The following is a 14,956-nucleotide window of genomic DNA, read 5'->3' on the forward strand; positions in this document are numbered from 1 at the left end:
GTCCATCTATGGACTAAAGCAAGCATCTCGGAGTTGGAACACTCGTTTCGATGATGCAATCAAAACGTTTGATTTCATCAAAAATGAAGAGGAACCGTGTATTTACAAAAAGGTTAGTGGGAGCGCTGTCGTATTTCTCGTTCTGTACATGGACGACATCCTCCTGATAGGGAATGATATTCCCATGCTAACCTCGATCAAGGTCTGGTTGTCAAAAGAGTTCTCCATGAAAGACCTTGGGGAAGCATCCTATACTTTGGGAATAAAAGTCTATAGAGATAGATCTAAAAGGATGCTTGGCCTATCACAGAAGATGTACATAGAGGAAGTACTGAAAAGGTTCAAGCATGGAAAACTCTAAAAAGGGTCTCTTACCCCTAAGACATGGAATTCATCTCTCCAAGAAAATGTGCCCCAACACATCTGAAGAGATTCAACGCATGAGCAAGATCCCTTATGCATCGGCAATAGGGAGCCTCATGTATGCCATGCTATGTACACGACCTGATATAGCTCTTGCCGTGAGTGTCACAAGCAGATATCAGTCAAATCCAGGTGAAGAACACTAGACAGCTGTGAAGAATATTCTTAAGTACTTGAGAAGAATTAAAGATTTATTCTTGGTTTTTGGAGGATCATCAGAGTAGACTCCGCGGACAATGTGGCAGACCCACTCACTAAGCAGCCAAGTCAACAAAAGACTGAAGCCCACCTTGAGAAGATGGGACTAAGATATATGACTGATTGGCTTTAGTGCAAGTGGGAGATTGTTAGATGTATGCCCTAGAAGCTAATCTGGCTGACACATTGTTAATTCTAGAGACATAATTTTGTACTTCACTATTTATTATTGACTAAATAAAAGGCATCTTTTTATTCATATTATTTATGTGTCTATGAATCATCCGAGAATTAATAAGATGATGATGCGTATTCTTAAGAGTTAAGAATTTGAGCCATGCATCATTGATTAATTTCTAAATGCTCCTGATCAATGGATCATCACAAGGACGGTGATCGATCCGATCAGTGCACACATTGCTTTCCTTATGGATGGACGAGACTCGAGTCCACAGTGTGGCGACACTGAAGTAATAGTGCAGGTGCTTGTTAAGAACAAGGGTACTGAGCGTGACCAATACAAGAAGTCACTTGGATGTCTATCCACTCGTCAGTGACTTGCTTGATGTTGCAGTAGTGTGACAGGTCCTTTGACCTGCGATGCTTCGGCTACTCACAGTGAGGTTATTGTAGTTTGACTGCACAAATGCATGGTCTCTAGCCATATGGGTCCATGCAGTGTAGATTGGCTGCAGTAGGTTCACTGTAGGAGTAGGGTATGCATCTACAAGGAACCTATCGACCTTGATAGATAAGGAGAGATCCTATGTGATTTATAAGACTGAGTTTGTAAGACCTCGGCCGGGGCAGATTGCACAGTGGAGAAAGAGTTCTCCGCTCTCGAACTTAAGTCGAATAAATCTTGACATATGACAGACGAAGGGGTTTGACGAGTTATCCATGACCTCCGTCTTCTAGGGATCCACGATAGAAGGACTGTATCACATGATAACTGCACCTAGAGGTTCATCATTCTATTCTGCTGGGTAGCCACTACATGCTGCTAGGTGTCACTGGTGGATGGTGAGACTCACAGAGATTATCTCGATGATCGATAAACCCTGATGAGTAGAGTTGGAATCGTTCCAACCCATTGAAAGGAGTCTTCAATGATATTGTGATAGAGATCGCAATATATCTCACTACCAGTCAGAATAGAACCTATGGGGTCACACACACTAGAGGCATTGACCGATCCGATGGTTGAATCGTGATTAGGAATCATAAGTAATCAATTCGATTGATAATAAGTTGAAGAAGGAACAAAGAAAATTAATTAATTGGACTTAAAACAAGAGTCCTACTTGGAGTAGGATTCCTAGAGTCCTAATTGGATTAGGACTAGGATTCCTACTTGGACTGGAAATCCTATTTGGAGTAGGACTAGGATTCCTACTTGGAGTAGGATTCCTACAATCCTAATTGGATTAGGAGTTTTGAATTAAATTTGGATTCCTACTTGGAGTAGGATTCCTAGAGTCCTAATCGGATTAGGACTTTGGATTCAAATTAGAGTCCTAATTGGATTAGGACCAAAATTAAATAAGTCCTAATTGGATTAGGATTTCTTAAGTCCTAATTAATTATTAATATAATGAATCAACAAGACTCCTAATTGGATTAGGATTGAAGGGTTCAATTGAGTAATGGTTCATTAAGTTTTAATTGGATTAGGACTTACCTAGATTAAACCCAAATTGGTTCACCCTCGGTCCAAGCCTAATTAGATTAGGACCTAACCATGAGTGACCTTCCTAATCCTCCTTAAAGGTTAACCATGAAGGAGGGGCACACGCCCCTCCTCCTTTTCCTTGCTTGGTGCGACAAAGAAGAGGGGCCGGCGCCCCTCTTGGAAGTTTATCAAGGAGCTCCTACAAAGTAGGAGCTCCACATGCTATTTAAGAGGAGGCGTGGAGGCTGACCTATGGCATCATTGAAGCCCTCTCCCTCTCCAATTCGTGGCCCCCTCTCCTCCCCTTTTCTTGGTTCAACCGCAAGCAAAGGAGGCAAAAGAAAGGTGGCCTCTTCATCCTCCCTTCCTCCTTCCAACGCAAGGAAAAGAAAGAAGACTGCAGGGGTTTTGTTCCTTTACTATTCTTCATCCTTCTTCTTCCTCCTCTCAAGCACATTCAAGAGTTGAAAGAAAGAGAGGAGATCAGCCATCAAAGTTATCTCTGCAAGGGAGCTAGCACCCCGGGGAGATAGAAAGCTTGGATCGGTTTTCTACTTCGTGTGGATACCCGTAGAGGCCAGGCACTTGAACGGCTTCAAGCGAACCTTCATCCAAAACCACGATCATCAGTTTGCGGTGATCATCTACCCGCACAAGGTGAAGATCTGATCTTCTAATGTTATTTAAAATTTTTTATTCCTTGCTTAACTACGAACGGTTCATGAAACAACGTTCATGAGATGAACGTCAATCCCGCTTATGTCGATTCCGCTGCCATCTGAATTTTTTTGAATTTTCTACGGCATGGGCGGGTTTCCAACAGCAGGAACCCTGAAACCGAATCAAGGGTTTATACAAACCTCTCCAACGGCCCAGATCGGCGAGACAGAACCCCGCCTCCGGTCCAGATTGTGCCACGTGTCGGCCCTAGGAGGCCAAAGTGGCGTATCCTATTTAGATCGACGCTTTGAATATCGAATCAAGGCGGCATCCCATCGAATCGTGGAGCCCCATCATGAGCCCATGACGCGAGGCTGTTTCAGATGGTGAAAAGGCGTTGTCCCACCTTCTCCTATTAATGACACCTTGAAACGTGCGGAGCGCCGTAAAAATTCGAAATTTTCTGGCCCCCACCAATGCAGCATTAAATAATATGGAGCGCCATTAAACAACTACTTCCTACGTCCGAGCTCGCAAGCGGCTCGAACTAGGAAGTCGGAGGGTAGTGTTAGGGAAAAAACTAAGTTATCCCAGAACAACCTGCGGGCGACCGACCAGAAGGCGCCCGACCTGCGGGCGCCCGACCAGCGAGCGCTCGACCCGTCAGGCGGCCGACCAGAAGGTGCTCGACCTACAAGCGCCCGACCTAAAGGCGACTAGCTCAGCTCGGCGCCCGACCAAATGCTGGACTCCGAGACGCCCCGTCATAGTATTCGACCTCGGCCTAATCTCCTTCGGGAGCCTAGCTTCAAAAGCCCAACCTCACCGCTCACCTACTAATGTCACGCCCTTCCGTAGCTCAACCGGAGACCATAACCTGCTTCGTCGTCAACAATTAATGCGCATGGCCTCTGCTGATCTCCGGTTCACTCAACCATTAAAGCGTATGGCCTCTGCTGATCTCCGGTTCACTCAACCATTAAAGCGTATGGCCTCTGCTGATCTCCGGTTCACTCAAACAATCAATGCGCTTGTTATCTACGGATCTCAAGCCCTCCACGGCAGGCAGTTGAACCACTCCGCCACGTCTGATCAGCCACGACGACTCACTGACTCCGGTTCGATCTTCCACGACACTATATTAATGCACACGATCGTGTTCAATTATGACAAAAAAGGAATCATTTGCCCTATCACTTCACAGGTAATACAATACCCCTCTATAAAAGGGGAACCCCTCCACCTTAGAGGGGGTTGGACTCTGAACTCAGAAAAACATCTCCCCTCTCCTCTTACATATTAGCCCCCTCTGACTTAAGCATCGGAGGGCCGGCGCCGGAAACCCCGGCCACCGGCTTGTTGCAGGTCTTCCGGAGAACGCCGCCCGCCGACGGACTGCCCCCTCCTGCCGTTCCAGCACCGGAGCTCCTTCTTCTCAGCCGATGGCTGCCCCCGGGTCCAATTTCCAGCAACAGTAGCAAATATGGCCACCCTTATGTGTCAATACGGAGGAAGAGGACTCTTCGAATATGACCACCCTTATAGAATATAATCAAGGTTCTCTTCCATTCGCCTATCTCGATTTGCCCCTCGCGATGGGAAGCTCCCCAAAGAAAGTTAGCTTAAGGCTCGCATCTTGGAGGGTAAATCTCTCTTTTAGGGGTCTGGACTAACTTTGATGAATGTGGTGCCTTCAGCTCTTGCCTCATACTCGATGTATATTTTCAAAATTCTGAAGTAGGTGGAACACAGGATTGATAAGATTTGGAAGAAGAAAAGATATTGTAAAAGGTTTCCACTACCTAGTAACCTGGGACAATATCCGCAGAGACAGAAGAGGAAGGGGTCTTGGCATTAAGAACACAAAAAATATGAACCCGATACGAAATGTTAATGTAATTTTAAGGTTTACATAACAAACTCATAATATTTTCCTTTGTTAATGTGATCATGTATTAGTCGGTATTATTTTTTCTTGTTAGCATGATTTAGAGATCACTTGTATCAGCGAATAATATTTTCTTCTATTAGCATGATTTTATTTAGCCTATATTATTATTTTTTGTATGACGTCTGTACACGACTATATATAACCCCGAAATGTATTGAATGGGTTGGAATAGAAAAATGAATTTTTTTTTTAATTTTTCTCTTCTTTTGCAAATTTAACACGAAATAGGTTCAGAAATTTCTTTCCGTACAAGTGCTACTTGGAGAAACAAATCAAAAGCTCTTACCACCTAGAAGAATATTTGTAACGAGGGTTAAGAGAAAAGGCATTTTCAAGTTTTCTTCAATTTAGAAAGTGTCACGACCCGAACTCAGCACCTGGGTCCGGTACGCGACCGGCCGCATGAGCCCTAGAGCAGTGCCCTAAAGATCATGCAAGGCCTAAGATGAACAAAAATCCGATAATTCCACAGTTAATCACTTAATTCAAATAGATAAATCCAACATGTCCAGATAATCAATTTGGTTCAATTACAAGATTTTCAAATGCTCATGACATCAAAGAAAGATAAACTAACTAACAAGCTAATGATTTTGATACTCGCGCTCCGCGCCCAACCCATCCATGTCTATGCATCCTGCAACTCTAAAAAGAGAGAGAAAAAGGGGGGTGAGCTTTACAGCCCAGTAAGAATCCCTACACATCCATACCAACACAATAGTAATATGAATTCGAAAAATCACGATAAATCGATGCACATTTCATGAAATCATAAACGATTTCCAAAAGGCTCAAATAATCAATATGAGTATGTATGTCAAACATCAATGAAAGTCCAGCCACACAAGAATGATATAGCATATGATAACTCATAAATCTTCATTACTGTTTTCAATGCTTTTTCTTTTCATTCTATGTTAACTTGATCCGGATCAATTATCTTTCCGACTTTGGGCTACATCCCGGTCACGTTTCCGGCCCGTGATGGGGCAATCGATAGTATCACATTTCCAGCCTGTGACGGGGCAATCGATAGTATCACATTTCCAGCCTGTGATGGGGCAATCGATAGTATCACATTTTCAGCCTGTGATGGGGCAATCAATAATAACGAAATAAGCCCAAAGTCCCTGTTCATTTAATCAATTCACAAACCCACATCCATTCTCTTTTCCACTTTATTTCCGACCTAGACTAACCATGGTCACGTTTCCAGCCCGTGACAGGGCAATCAATATAACATGGTTAGTCAATACCACCACATCCATAAATTCAATTATGCAGATATAGGTTACACACACACATGCTCCATCATAATACCAATCACAAGCCAACACGATCAAAATATAATTTAATATAAAACTACTTTTGCTTTGTCTGGATCATAGCATATCAATATATATGGTGCAAAAATATTTATATCATGCAGGATTAGCGTATAAGGATTCTTACTCTTTATTGAAAACTCAGACAACTAATCACCCGCCCTCACGGCGATCTATGAACCGAAATGCGCAGGACTCTGCTCAGCGTCCTCTCGTCCAATAGATTGTTCCCCTACAAAACCAAGTCATTATTAAAATTTATCAAAGATATATGATGATCTAGAATCCCTGTTTGATCCTATAAAGGGTCCTCTAAAATCTAGCATCCCTAGACTATCTAGAGTCCTTAAAGCCATGATCTCTCCGGATCCAAGTGTAAAGAGAGCACCCAACTAGAGACAAAAACAAAAAAATATAATAAGAGGAAGGGAATGGGAAGACCCTTTCCCTTTCTCTCTTCTTCCTTCTTTCCGATGGAAAGGGGAAAAGGGCGCTCGGCAGCAGGCGGCCCACGGCCGGCAACGCCCCCTGGTCGTCGACCTGCGGCGGTGCCACGCCCGGCGATGGCCGGCCGGAACGAGAGAGAAGAAGGCCGAACATGGCTCGGCTTTCCCCCATCAGTCCGGTGGCTTGCCGGCCGGATTCCAAGGAGTCGGTGGCCCAAAGACAAAGAAGAAGGAGGAGAGGGTGCTCACCTTACCTCCGGCGAGTTCCTCCGGCAAGATCGGCGGCGAACAACCCAAGTTTCTCACAGATCCCTTTTTTTTTCTTTCTTTTTTCTTTTGAACGGCACCCGGTTGATGCCCTAGAATGAGGAGAAAGGGATCTTTTATAGATAGAGATTGATGCAAATTAGGTAGGATTTGATCTCCCTTTTCCTCTGTGCTTTTTTTTCCTCTCTTCCGATGGATTCGGGAAGCAATTGAAACAGGGGAGGGAAGACTCTGTTCGGGAGTCTCCCTCCCGTTTCATGTGTCAGGCCGACCCAGGCCTCCCCCCAAAAATGTGGGTCCTCACAGAAAGATATTAGCAAAGACCCTCATGCCTTCTGGAACTGTACGACCTTTATATTAGAAAATAAAAGAGACATTAGATTTCGGCAGGATACATACTATACCTCTAGCCCAGTTATTCGGGGACCTCTTCTCCATGGCAGTCCAATCAATTGTCTGTGTTGCATCCTAATGGAGTTGGAGGACTCCTGGGTGGGAAATTATATTACGTGGCCTGCTTTCCCAACCTCAAATGGCGCAATTTCAGAATCGGATTAATCTTCTCCCCCATACAAGACAATCAGGGATCACTGATACTCCCATCTAGAAGCTTAACAGTAACGGGTCCTTTACTGTGGATTCCTACCATAAATTCATGAACAACGGAGGGCTTCTTTGCTAGTATTATAAAGTTATTTGGAAAGCGGCTGTCCTGGAGAAGATTTAACTTTTAATTATGTGGCTTGCTTTGAAAAATCAAACAAAGTCTGGGTGATGAATGTGGGCTATCCTCTCTGGGACTGTAACGTGGAGACAGTATCATATCTACTTCTAAGATTTCCTTCTGTCAGAAGCATTTGGACCCCTATCAAGTCTTGTCTCAATATTAGAGGATGACCATTAAACATGCATGCTTTGTGGGCAATTTGGAGGAGGAAAAAATTCCAACCTAGTGCAAGAAAAGCTTGAGATCAATTTCCGATTGTAATGTTTTCGCATATCTAGCTTGAAAGTGATGGCAGGATCTTCAATGTTCAGCCTTTCTATTCTGCAAAAAATCTCCCAGATATATAATTGTGGGAGTACTTGGGATCAGAGAAGGTGACCAAGGGACAACTCGGAGTGGCCATCGTAGGATGTCTTTTGTCTTTTCAAGTTGTAGAGACTGGGTTCTGTTTGCAAATCTTCCATTGTTTCTTGTCCTTGCTGTACTTCTTGTCATACTCGTTAATTCATCTTTAATTCAATAAATTGGGGAAATAACTTACTTCCTCCTTAGGAGCTAAAACGAAACAAGTACGTAGTAGCAAAAAGCTAGATGGTTATAGGGTGCTATCGGACACGACATCGAAGCATCTTTTTAGGAGCTAAAACTCATCATCAACTGTGGCCATGGCTTATGCAACCAACCGACCGGAACGCTGGTGGCAAGTGCGACACAGACCTTTCGTGTAGTACAAGTGAAACCAGCTAGGTTTGATACGGGCGAGAGTGACAGAGATCTAGTCTCGTGCTGAACTTCTGGTAAACCTAGACAAAGTTCAAACAAAGGTTATGTCGGGAATTCACAGAGAGAGAACAAAAAAAGGGAAAAAATGGTTGGGTTTGGGACTCAGGGTTGGCAATTCCATCGCATGGTCCTGTCCTCTTTATTTAGCAACGCATATACCGGGCTGCCAATATATATGCCATGTTCCAAGGATAGTTTATTATAACTTTAAATATAATGGAAAAAGAGTAGGTACCCACCTTCCTCTAGCTGTAAAACGACCAACTTTGAGCAATCATTGTTTATCAGTTGAACAATATTTTCTTAACTTAAAAAAAGAACTTCATGAATTGATTAAACGATAATGAGGTGATCATAGGCTTTCTTTGATCGAGAATGAATACACTCAATGAAGCACGCTAAAAAAAAATTAAAAATAAAAGTGAATGATAAACTTGCAGGACTGAAATAGTATATATCAGAAAAAATCCAGATGTTTGTAAGTGATTGTTTTTCAATCTTCAATTGGAATACTTACAACAAGTCAGCGAGGTAAGTGACAATATGTGGCAGAACTACTTCTTTCTTGCCCACCCATATGGATGCATGGTTGGTTCTATCCAAAGAAACCTTAGAATAAATAGCGTCTTCTACTGAATTATTTTGGCTTCTAAAAAAACACTACTTTGGCTTTTCCAGGATGAGACTTTTTCAAAACCACTATTAATTTCCAGAATTGAACTGAGACAAGATCCCCAGCTGCTGAAACTATTCACTCTAATTTTCAGATTAATTCTCTTCATGTGTGTTAATTCTTAAGACACACTAATGGGGCATTCACATAATGGCCACGGTAGCAGCTTTAGAACGATACGGAAGCACGTAAATTATACTAGTACAGCCTATAGATGTCCTCAAACTCTATTTAAATTAAAAAAATGAATGGCTCTCTTGGTTCATTTGAAGGAGGAAACATCTGAATCTCCTATACAACTCCATAAAAAAACATCAAAGCAGAAGTAAGTCCCCACCATTTTGTCCTCATTCCTCACATGGCCAAGGGTATTTTATATGAATCGGTAAACATACATCCATACAAACAAGTGAATCCAAAAGGCTTGCTCTCTCTCTAATCTCTTCAGAAAGTCTGAAGACACATATGGATGATGACATCAACTGATGAAAATGTTGCCCTGACATGATGGGCTGGCTAGGCTCATACCAACGCTGCACCGAGCTCCCTTACCCTTCAAAACGAGCAGCAGCAGCAGCAGCAGCAGCAGCAGCAGCAGGAGCTCTCATGGACCTTGTTCTAATTCACCCTCCAGACAAGTCAATAGTATAAAGGCATCCAAGGTCACCAAAACGATCGTACACTCTTCTTCTACCCTCATCTCGCTTCCTGCACTTCTCTAGGTTGCACTCAAATTGGCTCTGGATTCAGCAACTGGCATCAGTTGGCACTACTTGAAGGTGGTCCAGTTGTTCTTGGTCAGAAGGCTCACGTGGTTGCTCTCGTGACCAGCAGGCCATTCTTTTTCTGGGGTCTTGTGCAGTGACCGAGAATGCAGAGCCTTTGAGTGCACCAAAGTCCTGTGAGCAGCTTTTCTTTTCTTTTCTTTTTCTTTAGTAAACTAGATCTGGGTATACGGCCTCTAAAGAACCCGGGACACACAGCATCTTTGTCATCTAGTTGCCTAAGACTTCGAGCTGGGGACTCCTCTTCCCTTCTGGATTCTCTGATATCAGGAACATTGGAGTGGAGATTGCGGGGGTTTCAGAGGGAAGTCACTGCCTTGAAATCAAGAGCTGTTGTTCGAACCAGGTCTCAAGACAATGTTGGTAAGCAATGGGGTCTTCTATCCTATTCTGGGCCTTGCATCTTGTGTGGCTTTCATATACTTGTCCTTTGGGGACTTGGAGTTCCAGTTCCATTTCCATTTCATGGAGCCCAAGATGAGCTTTGTGTAGAGGAAGGGGGCTCAGTTCACTGTGGATGGGAGGGCATTCTATGTGAATGGTTGGAACTCCTATTGGCTGATGGATCAGGCTGTGGAGGAGTACAGCAGGCCTAGGGTGAGGGCAATGTTCCAGAATGGGGCAAAGATGGGGCTTACGGTTTGCAGGACTTGGGCCTTCAATGATGGCGCATACAATGCCTTGCAAGTTTCGCCAGGCCGATTCGATGAACGTGTCTTCAAGGTAATCAGATTCTTTTTTTTGTTAAAAAAAAAAATCTCATTTACTATGTGAGCTTCACCAGCTTTTGTAATGGATGTAAGTAATTTCTTGATAAATTATATCAGATATTTGGAGTAGTCTGCTTTCTACCTCTGAAGATCCAATAGTAATATCAGATATATCATAAACATTTCTAGGTGTTTATACTTGATTACTTGTATTATTGTCTTGATTTCGAGTTGTTTCTTTTGATCAAAATTATATGTTTAATGGGTTCTCCGTATTTTCTGGGGCAATTGTTATTAACTTGAGCTCTAAGAGTTTTAAATAACCGAACGATTATTTGATTTGCTCTCTTGGAGATGAAAGGAAAAATCTATTCTCTTATACCTGCTTCTGTCATGTATTCTACTTCTTTATTGATAATTGCATGATAAACCATCTGTTCTGTTTCTTACTGTAAGTTTTTTTTTTTTTTTATAATACCGATTAGCATCCAATATTGATAAGTGTGGAGATGCAGGCATTGGATCGAGTCATTGTGCAGGCACGAAGACATGGCATCAGGCTACTACTAAGTTTGGCAAACAATTTAGAAGCTTATGGTGGCAAGACACAGTACGTTAAATTGGCATGGGAGGAGGGCATTGGATGGAGCTCCTCCAATGATTCCTTCTTCTATGATCCATCCATTCGTAGTTATTTCAAGACTTACCTGAAGGTAATGTATGCTCCTTGTCAGGTATCTTAATATCGGCGGTTCCTCTCGATGGCTTTTCTCCCCTGCTGATAGATAACTATTATTTGAATTTTGGTAACTCCACAAAACGTAAAGAGCTATTTAGAAGGACATGGATTGGTCTCTGATTGTATCTGCATGTAGTGGAATCACAGCTAAACTTCATGTGGTTATGTTTTGGTCGTACAATTTCTGAATTTGTTGATATGTGGCCTTTATCTGCTCTATTACGTTTTTTTTCCTTTGCTGTTTTCTTTGTAGACTATACTGACAAGGAAGAATCACTTGAACGGAATTCAATATAAAGATGATCCTACCATCTTTGCATGGGAGTTGATGAACGAACCACGATGTATGTCTGATACAACTGGAGACACTCTCCAAGTAAGGCTACTTTTGCCATCCATTGTTCATGCGGATGCATTAACAGTACTATGAGCATAAGTTGGGATATTGTGTAGAGTCAAAAATTACAGAGTGAAATCTGTTGTTGCTGGAAATTAGATCCGGGGGTGATCGCAAACCAGGAGGAGGAGCTTCTGGTGCAGACGGTGGCGGACGGCTGTCTCCGGCAGACCTGCAAGAAGCCCAGGCCGGAGGATCCGACGAAGGCCCTCCCGATGCTTAAGTCAGAGAGGATTTTTTTAGATATTTTAATGGAGAAATCTTTTTGTAGAGGAGGACACTACAAGAAAATTGGGCATTAGCGACGCTTTTTTTGGCCATTAGCGACGCTTTTAAGCATCGGTAAAAACCATCCCGACGCTTTCCCAAGCGTCGGTAAAGCGTCGCCTATGCTACAGTGGACAAAACATTTTCCGACGCTTTCAAAAGCATCGGTCATTAGCGACACTTTTTAGTGTCGGTAACGAGCGACGCGTTATAACGTCGTTAAAGTCCAACTTACCAACGCTTTAAAGCGTCGCTAATTGATAACATCCATGATTTTAACGACGCTTTAAAGCGTCGTTAGAGTATAATTTTTTTTAAAAAAAAATTAAAAAAATTTTAAAACTCTGTTTACAAAATCAAAAGCATACAAATGATAAGTGCTAAATAATGCATAAATTAATATTTTATTCATAGCACTTATCATCATTTTAATTCACATATTTTAAATATTTAACTAAAAAATTGTGTTACCTTCATCATTGCATTTTAATAAATTAAAGGTAATTAGTGTTTTACTTATTTATTTACTGATCAAAATTAATGTGTGCAGGTCAAATCGAACTAATTGGGATGATGTCTAAACTAATGTGTGCAGGTCACGTTTACAGCTGAACCCATGTCCACGTCACCCTTTAAATGCTTAAGAGAACAAGCTTCCACGTCATCCCTTTCCTCCCCTGTTTTAAGCTTCAAAATAGAGTCCAGTTTTCCCAACGTCCCAAGTTCATCTCGCGTCCGCGACTGTTCCACGTCACCTCCCAGCTTCTTCAACTTCATCCGGATTCATCCCAGCATCCACAGCTCCCGTATCCCTTCTATCCGCAAGAATTCTCCCAGCTTCTTCAAACCCATCCTCATCCTTCCCACGCTCACTCCTAACCATTTCATCTCAGCTTTCTCTCTTCCATCCTTATCCCAAACCACTTCTCCCAGCAAAGCATTATCTTCCCGTTCCGGTATCCATCTTCTTTCAACCCCTGTGATCCCAGCCGAGATCCTCTCGGTTCATGGATTGTATTCCATCTCTCAACCGAGATCCCCACGTTCACGTGCTCTTCCCCTGTTTCGGAACCAATGCCAGCTCCAACCGCTCCCGCGTCCGAATCTTCCGCGGCCAACCAATCCCAGCTCATCTTCCCCGCGTCCGTGAATCATTCTTCCCCTGTTTCAGCAACAAAACAGAGCCACGGTTAATTCCAAAGATCTTCTCCCACGGATCATTCCATCCCACGATTGTTTTCAATTTGACTCCATCTCCTAACTCCTTTCGGTTCCCAGCTCAGCTCCTCCCAATGTCCAAGCTGTTCTTCCGGATTATTCCCAGACCTATCCACGGACGAGTTCATGTGTCCGCGTTCCATTCTTCCGATTCTTCTTCCCAGACTTCACGGAAACAACATCCTCCCAGCTTATAGATTTGTTTCCTTATCCCTTCTTCGGAATAAATCCCAACTTCTCTTCCCTGATTTCTTCAACCGTTCAAATCAAGCCGAGTCCCAACATCCTTCTCATCCGAATGCCCATCCCAGCTCACGGCTCTTCACTCCTTCCCAGCCGAATCAACCAAACTTCTCCGGATTCCACGAACAAAACCAATCCATCCGTTCCCAACCTCAAATCCCAACGTCCGAGTACTCTGCGATCATCCTTATCCAGCCATCTTCCATTCCCCTGTTTTGGATTAATCTCTTCCGAAATCAATCCCAGCCATTCCGTCGTCCACAACCTCTTCCTCCGAAATCTTCTCAAACGCTCACAGGATAAGATCAAATCCCAGCTTCTCTTCCGGTTCGATCCCATGAAATCGCTAACGTCTCAGCTCATCTTCCCACGCGTCCGGCTTCACGCGTTCTTCCCAGCTCTACAACAACCATTCCGAGCTTCACGGATCGTAGCCCAGCGAATCCCTGACGGCAAAAGTCTATCCTTATCCTTCATTCAGAACAGAGGAGAGAGGGGGAGCTTACAGCCTATAAAAGGAGGGGACGTCTCTTCCTTGGGGGCATCTCATCACAGGCGGAGTCCCACGGAAACAGAGAAGGGAGAGAGGAGTTTTGGTCATTCTGGGAATGATTTCCCAAAGAAAAAAAATAAAGAAAGAGGGAGAGATGGGAGCCTGCTGCTGTGCTGCTGCTGCCGTCTCCAACTCTATGCAGGGCTGATCTCTTCTCCAGGGTCGGATGTAGTCCTAACAAAAGGGCCAAGGGTTTTTATATTTTTAATTTCTATTCTTGGAGTTGTATAAACCTTATTCTGCTTCTAATGAATATTTTATTTCATTTCATATTTAATTTCTGTGATTTTAAATATGAAGTTTATACAACTGCTCTTCATGATCATTGAAGTAAAAATAAGATAGTTCATGCTTAAGGAAGATGCGATGTGCTACCACCTTAGATTAGGGTAGACATTTCATGCTAAACTAAAGATGGATTATGCCTAAATTACTTCTGTGAAATTTAATTCGAATGCTTATTAGGCTTGTAGCCAATTTGCATGTTAATCCAAGAATAAATTAAAATATAAATAACCCTTGTTCCGATGTTAGTGGTGAATTCCTTGCCCTAGGTTCTCCTAAACTGATATCCTTTTAATTGCATTTTCTTTTATTAAATTGCTTAGTTTAATAGTCTTCACAAATTCTCTTTTTCAAATATTTTTATTTTTAAAGAAAAACAATTATACCCCAATCCCTGTGGATCGATACCCGTAATCACTATCCTACCAGATACGTGCTATTGCGTGGTCTTTAAAGTTGACTATCAATTTTTGGCGCCGTTGCCGGGGATTGGTAGCATAGTTGTTTTTCTTTTTATTAAAAAAATTTTCAAAAAAATTTTGAAAAATAAAAAAAAATAAATAATAATAATAAAAAAAATAAAATAAAAATAGTTTCTATTTTTACTTTCCTTATCTCCTTCTCCTCTCCTACT

General features: G+C 42.6%; 1 protein-coding gene and 1 long non-coding RNA gene across 2 annotated transcripts; one reads left to right on the forward strand and one right to left on the reverse strand.

The window, feature by feature from the left end:
- Positions 1 to 5,376: 5,376 nt before the first annotated feature.
- On the reverse strand, positions 5,377 to 7,360 carry LOC148715306 (uncharacterized). Its single transcript, XR_016397565.1, has 3 exons — positions 6,925 to 7,360; positions 6,357 to 6,461; positions 5,377 to 5,549 (listed from the first exon to the last, which is right to left on the reverse strand). It is a non-coding gene; the product is annotated as an uncharacterized LOC148715306 (long non-coding RNA).
- A 2,106-nt stretch (positions 7,361 to 9,466) lies between these two features.
- LOC149768776 (uncharacterized) lies at positions 9,467 to 14,476 on the forward strand. Its single transcript, XM_089925996.1, has 4 exons — positions 9,467 to 10,633; positions 11,136 to 11,333; positions 11,613 to 11,735; positions 12,619 to 14,476. Exons 1-4 carry the CDS (start codon positions 10,472 to 10,474, stop codon positions 13,171 to 13,173), a joined length of 1,038 nt encoding a protein of 345 aa, XP_089782122.1. The 5' UTR covers positions 9,467 to 10,471; the 3' UTR covers positions 13,174 to 14,476.
- Positions 14,477 to 14,956: the final 480 nt, after the last annotated feature.

This window comes from Phoenix dactylifera, chromosome 1 (assembly GCF_051530095.1).
Source record: "Phoenix dactylifera cultivar Ajwa chromosome 1, Ajwa_hap1_PhDact_Kaust_v1.1, whole genome shotgun sequence".
Taxonomy (NCBI): domain Eukaryota; kingdom Viridiplantae; phylum Streptophyta; class Magnoliopsida; order Arecales; family Arecaceae; genus Phoenix; species Phoenix dactylifera.

What these genes read in the sequence shown, in the direction of transcription:
- LOC149768776 (XM_089925996.1), top strand. Translation starts at nt 10,472, where the DNA reads ATGGATCAGGCTGTGGAGGAGTACAGCAGGCCTAGGGTGAGGGCAATG. An exon ending in TCGATGAACGTGTCTTCAAG is followed by an intron (nt 10,634 to 11,135) that starts GTAATCAGATTC and finishes GTGGAGATGCAG; the next exon opens with GCATTGGATCGAGTCATTGT. An exon ending in ATTTCAAGACTTACCTGAAG is followed by an intron (nt 11,334 to 11,612) that starts GTAATGTATGCT and finishes TTTTCTTTGTAG; the next exon opens with ACTATACTGACAAGGAAGAA.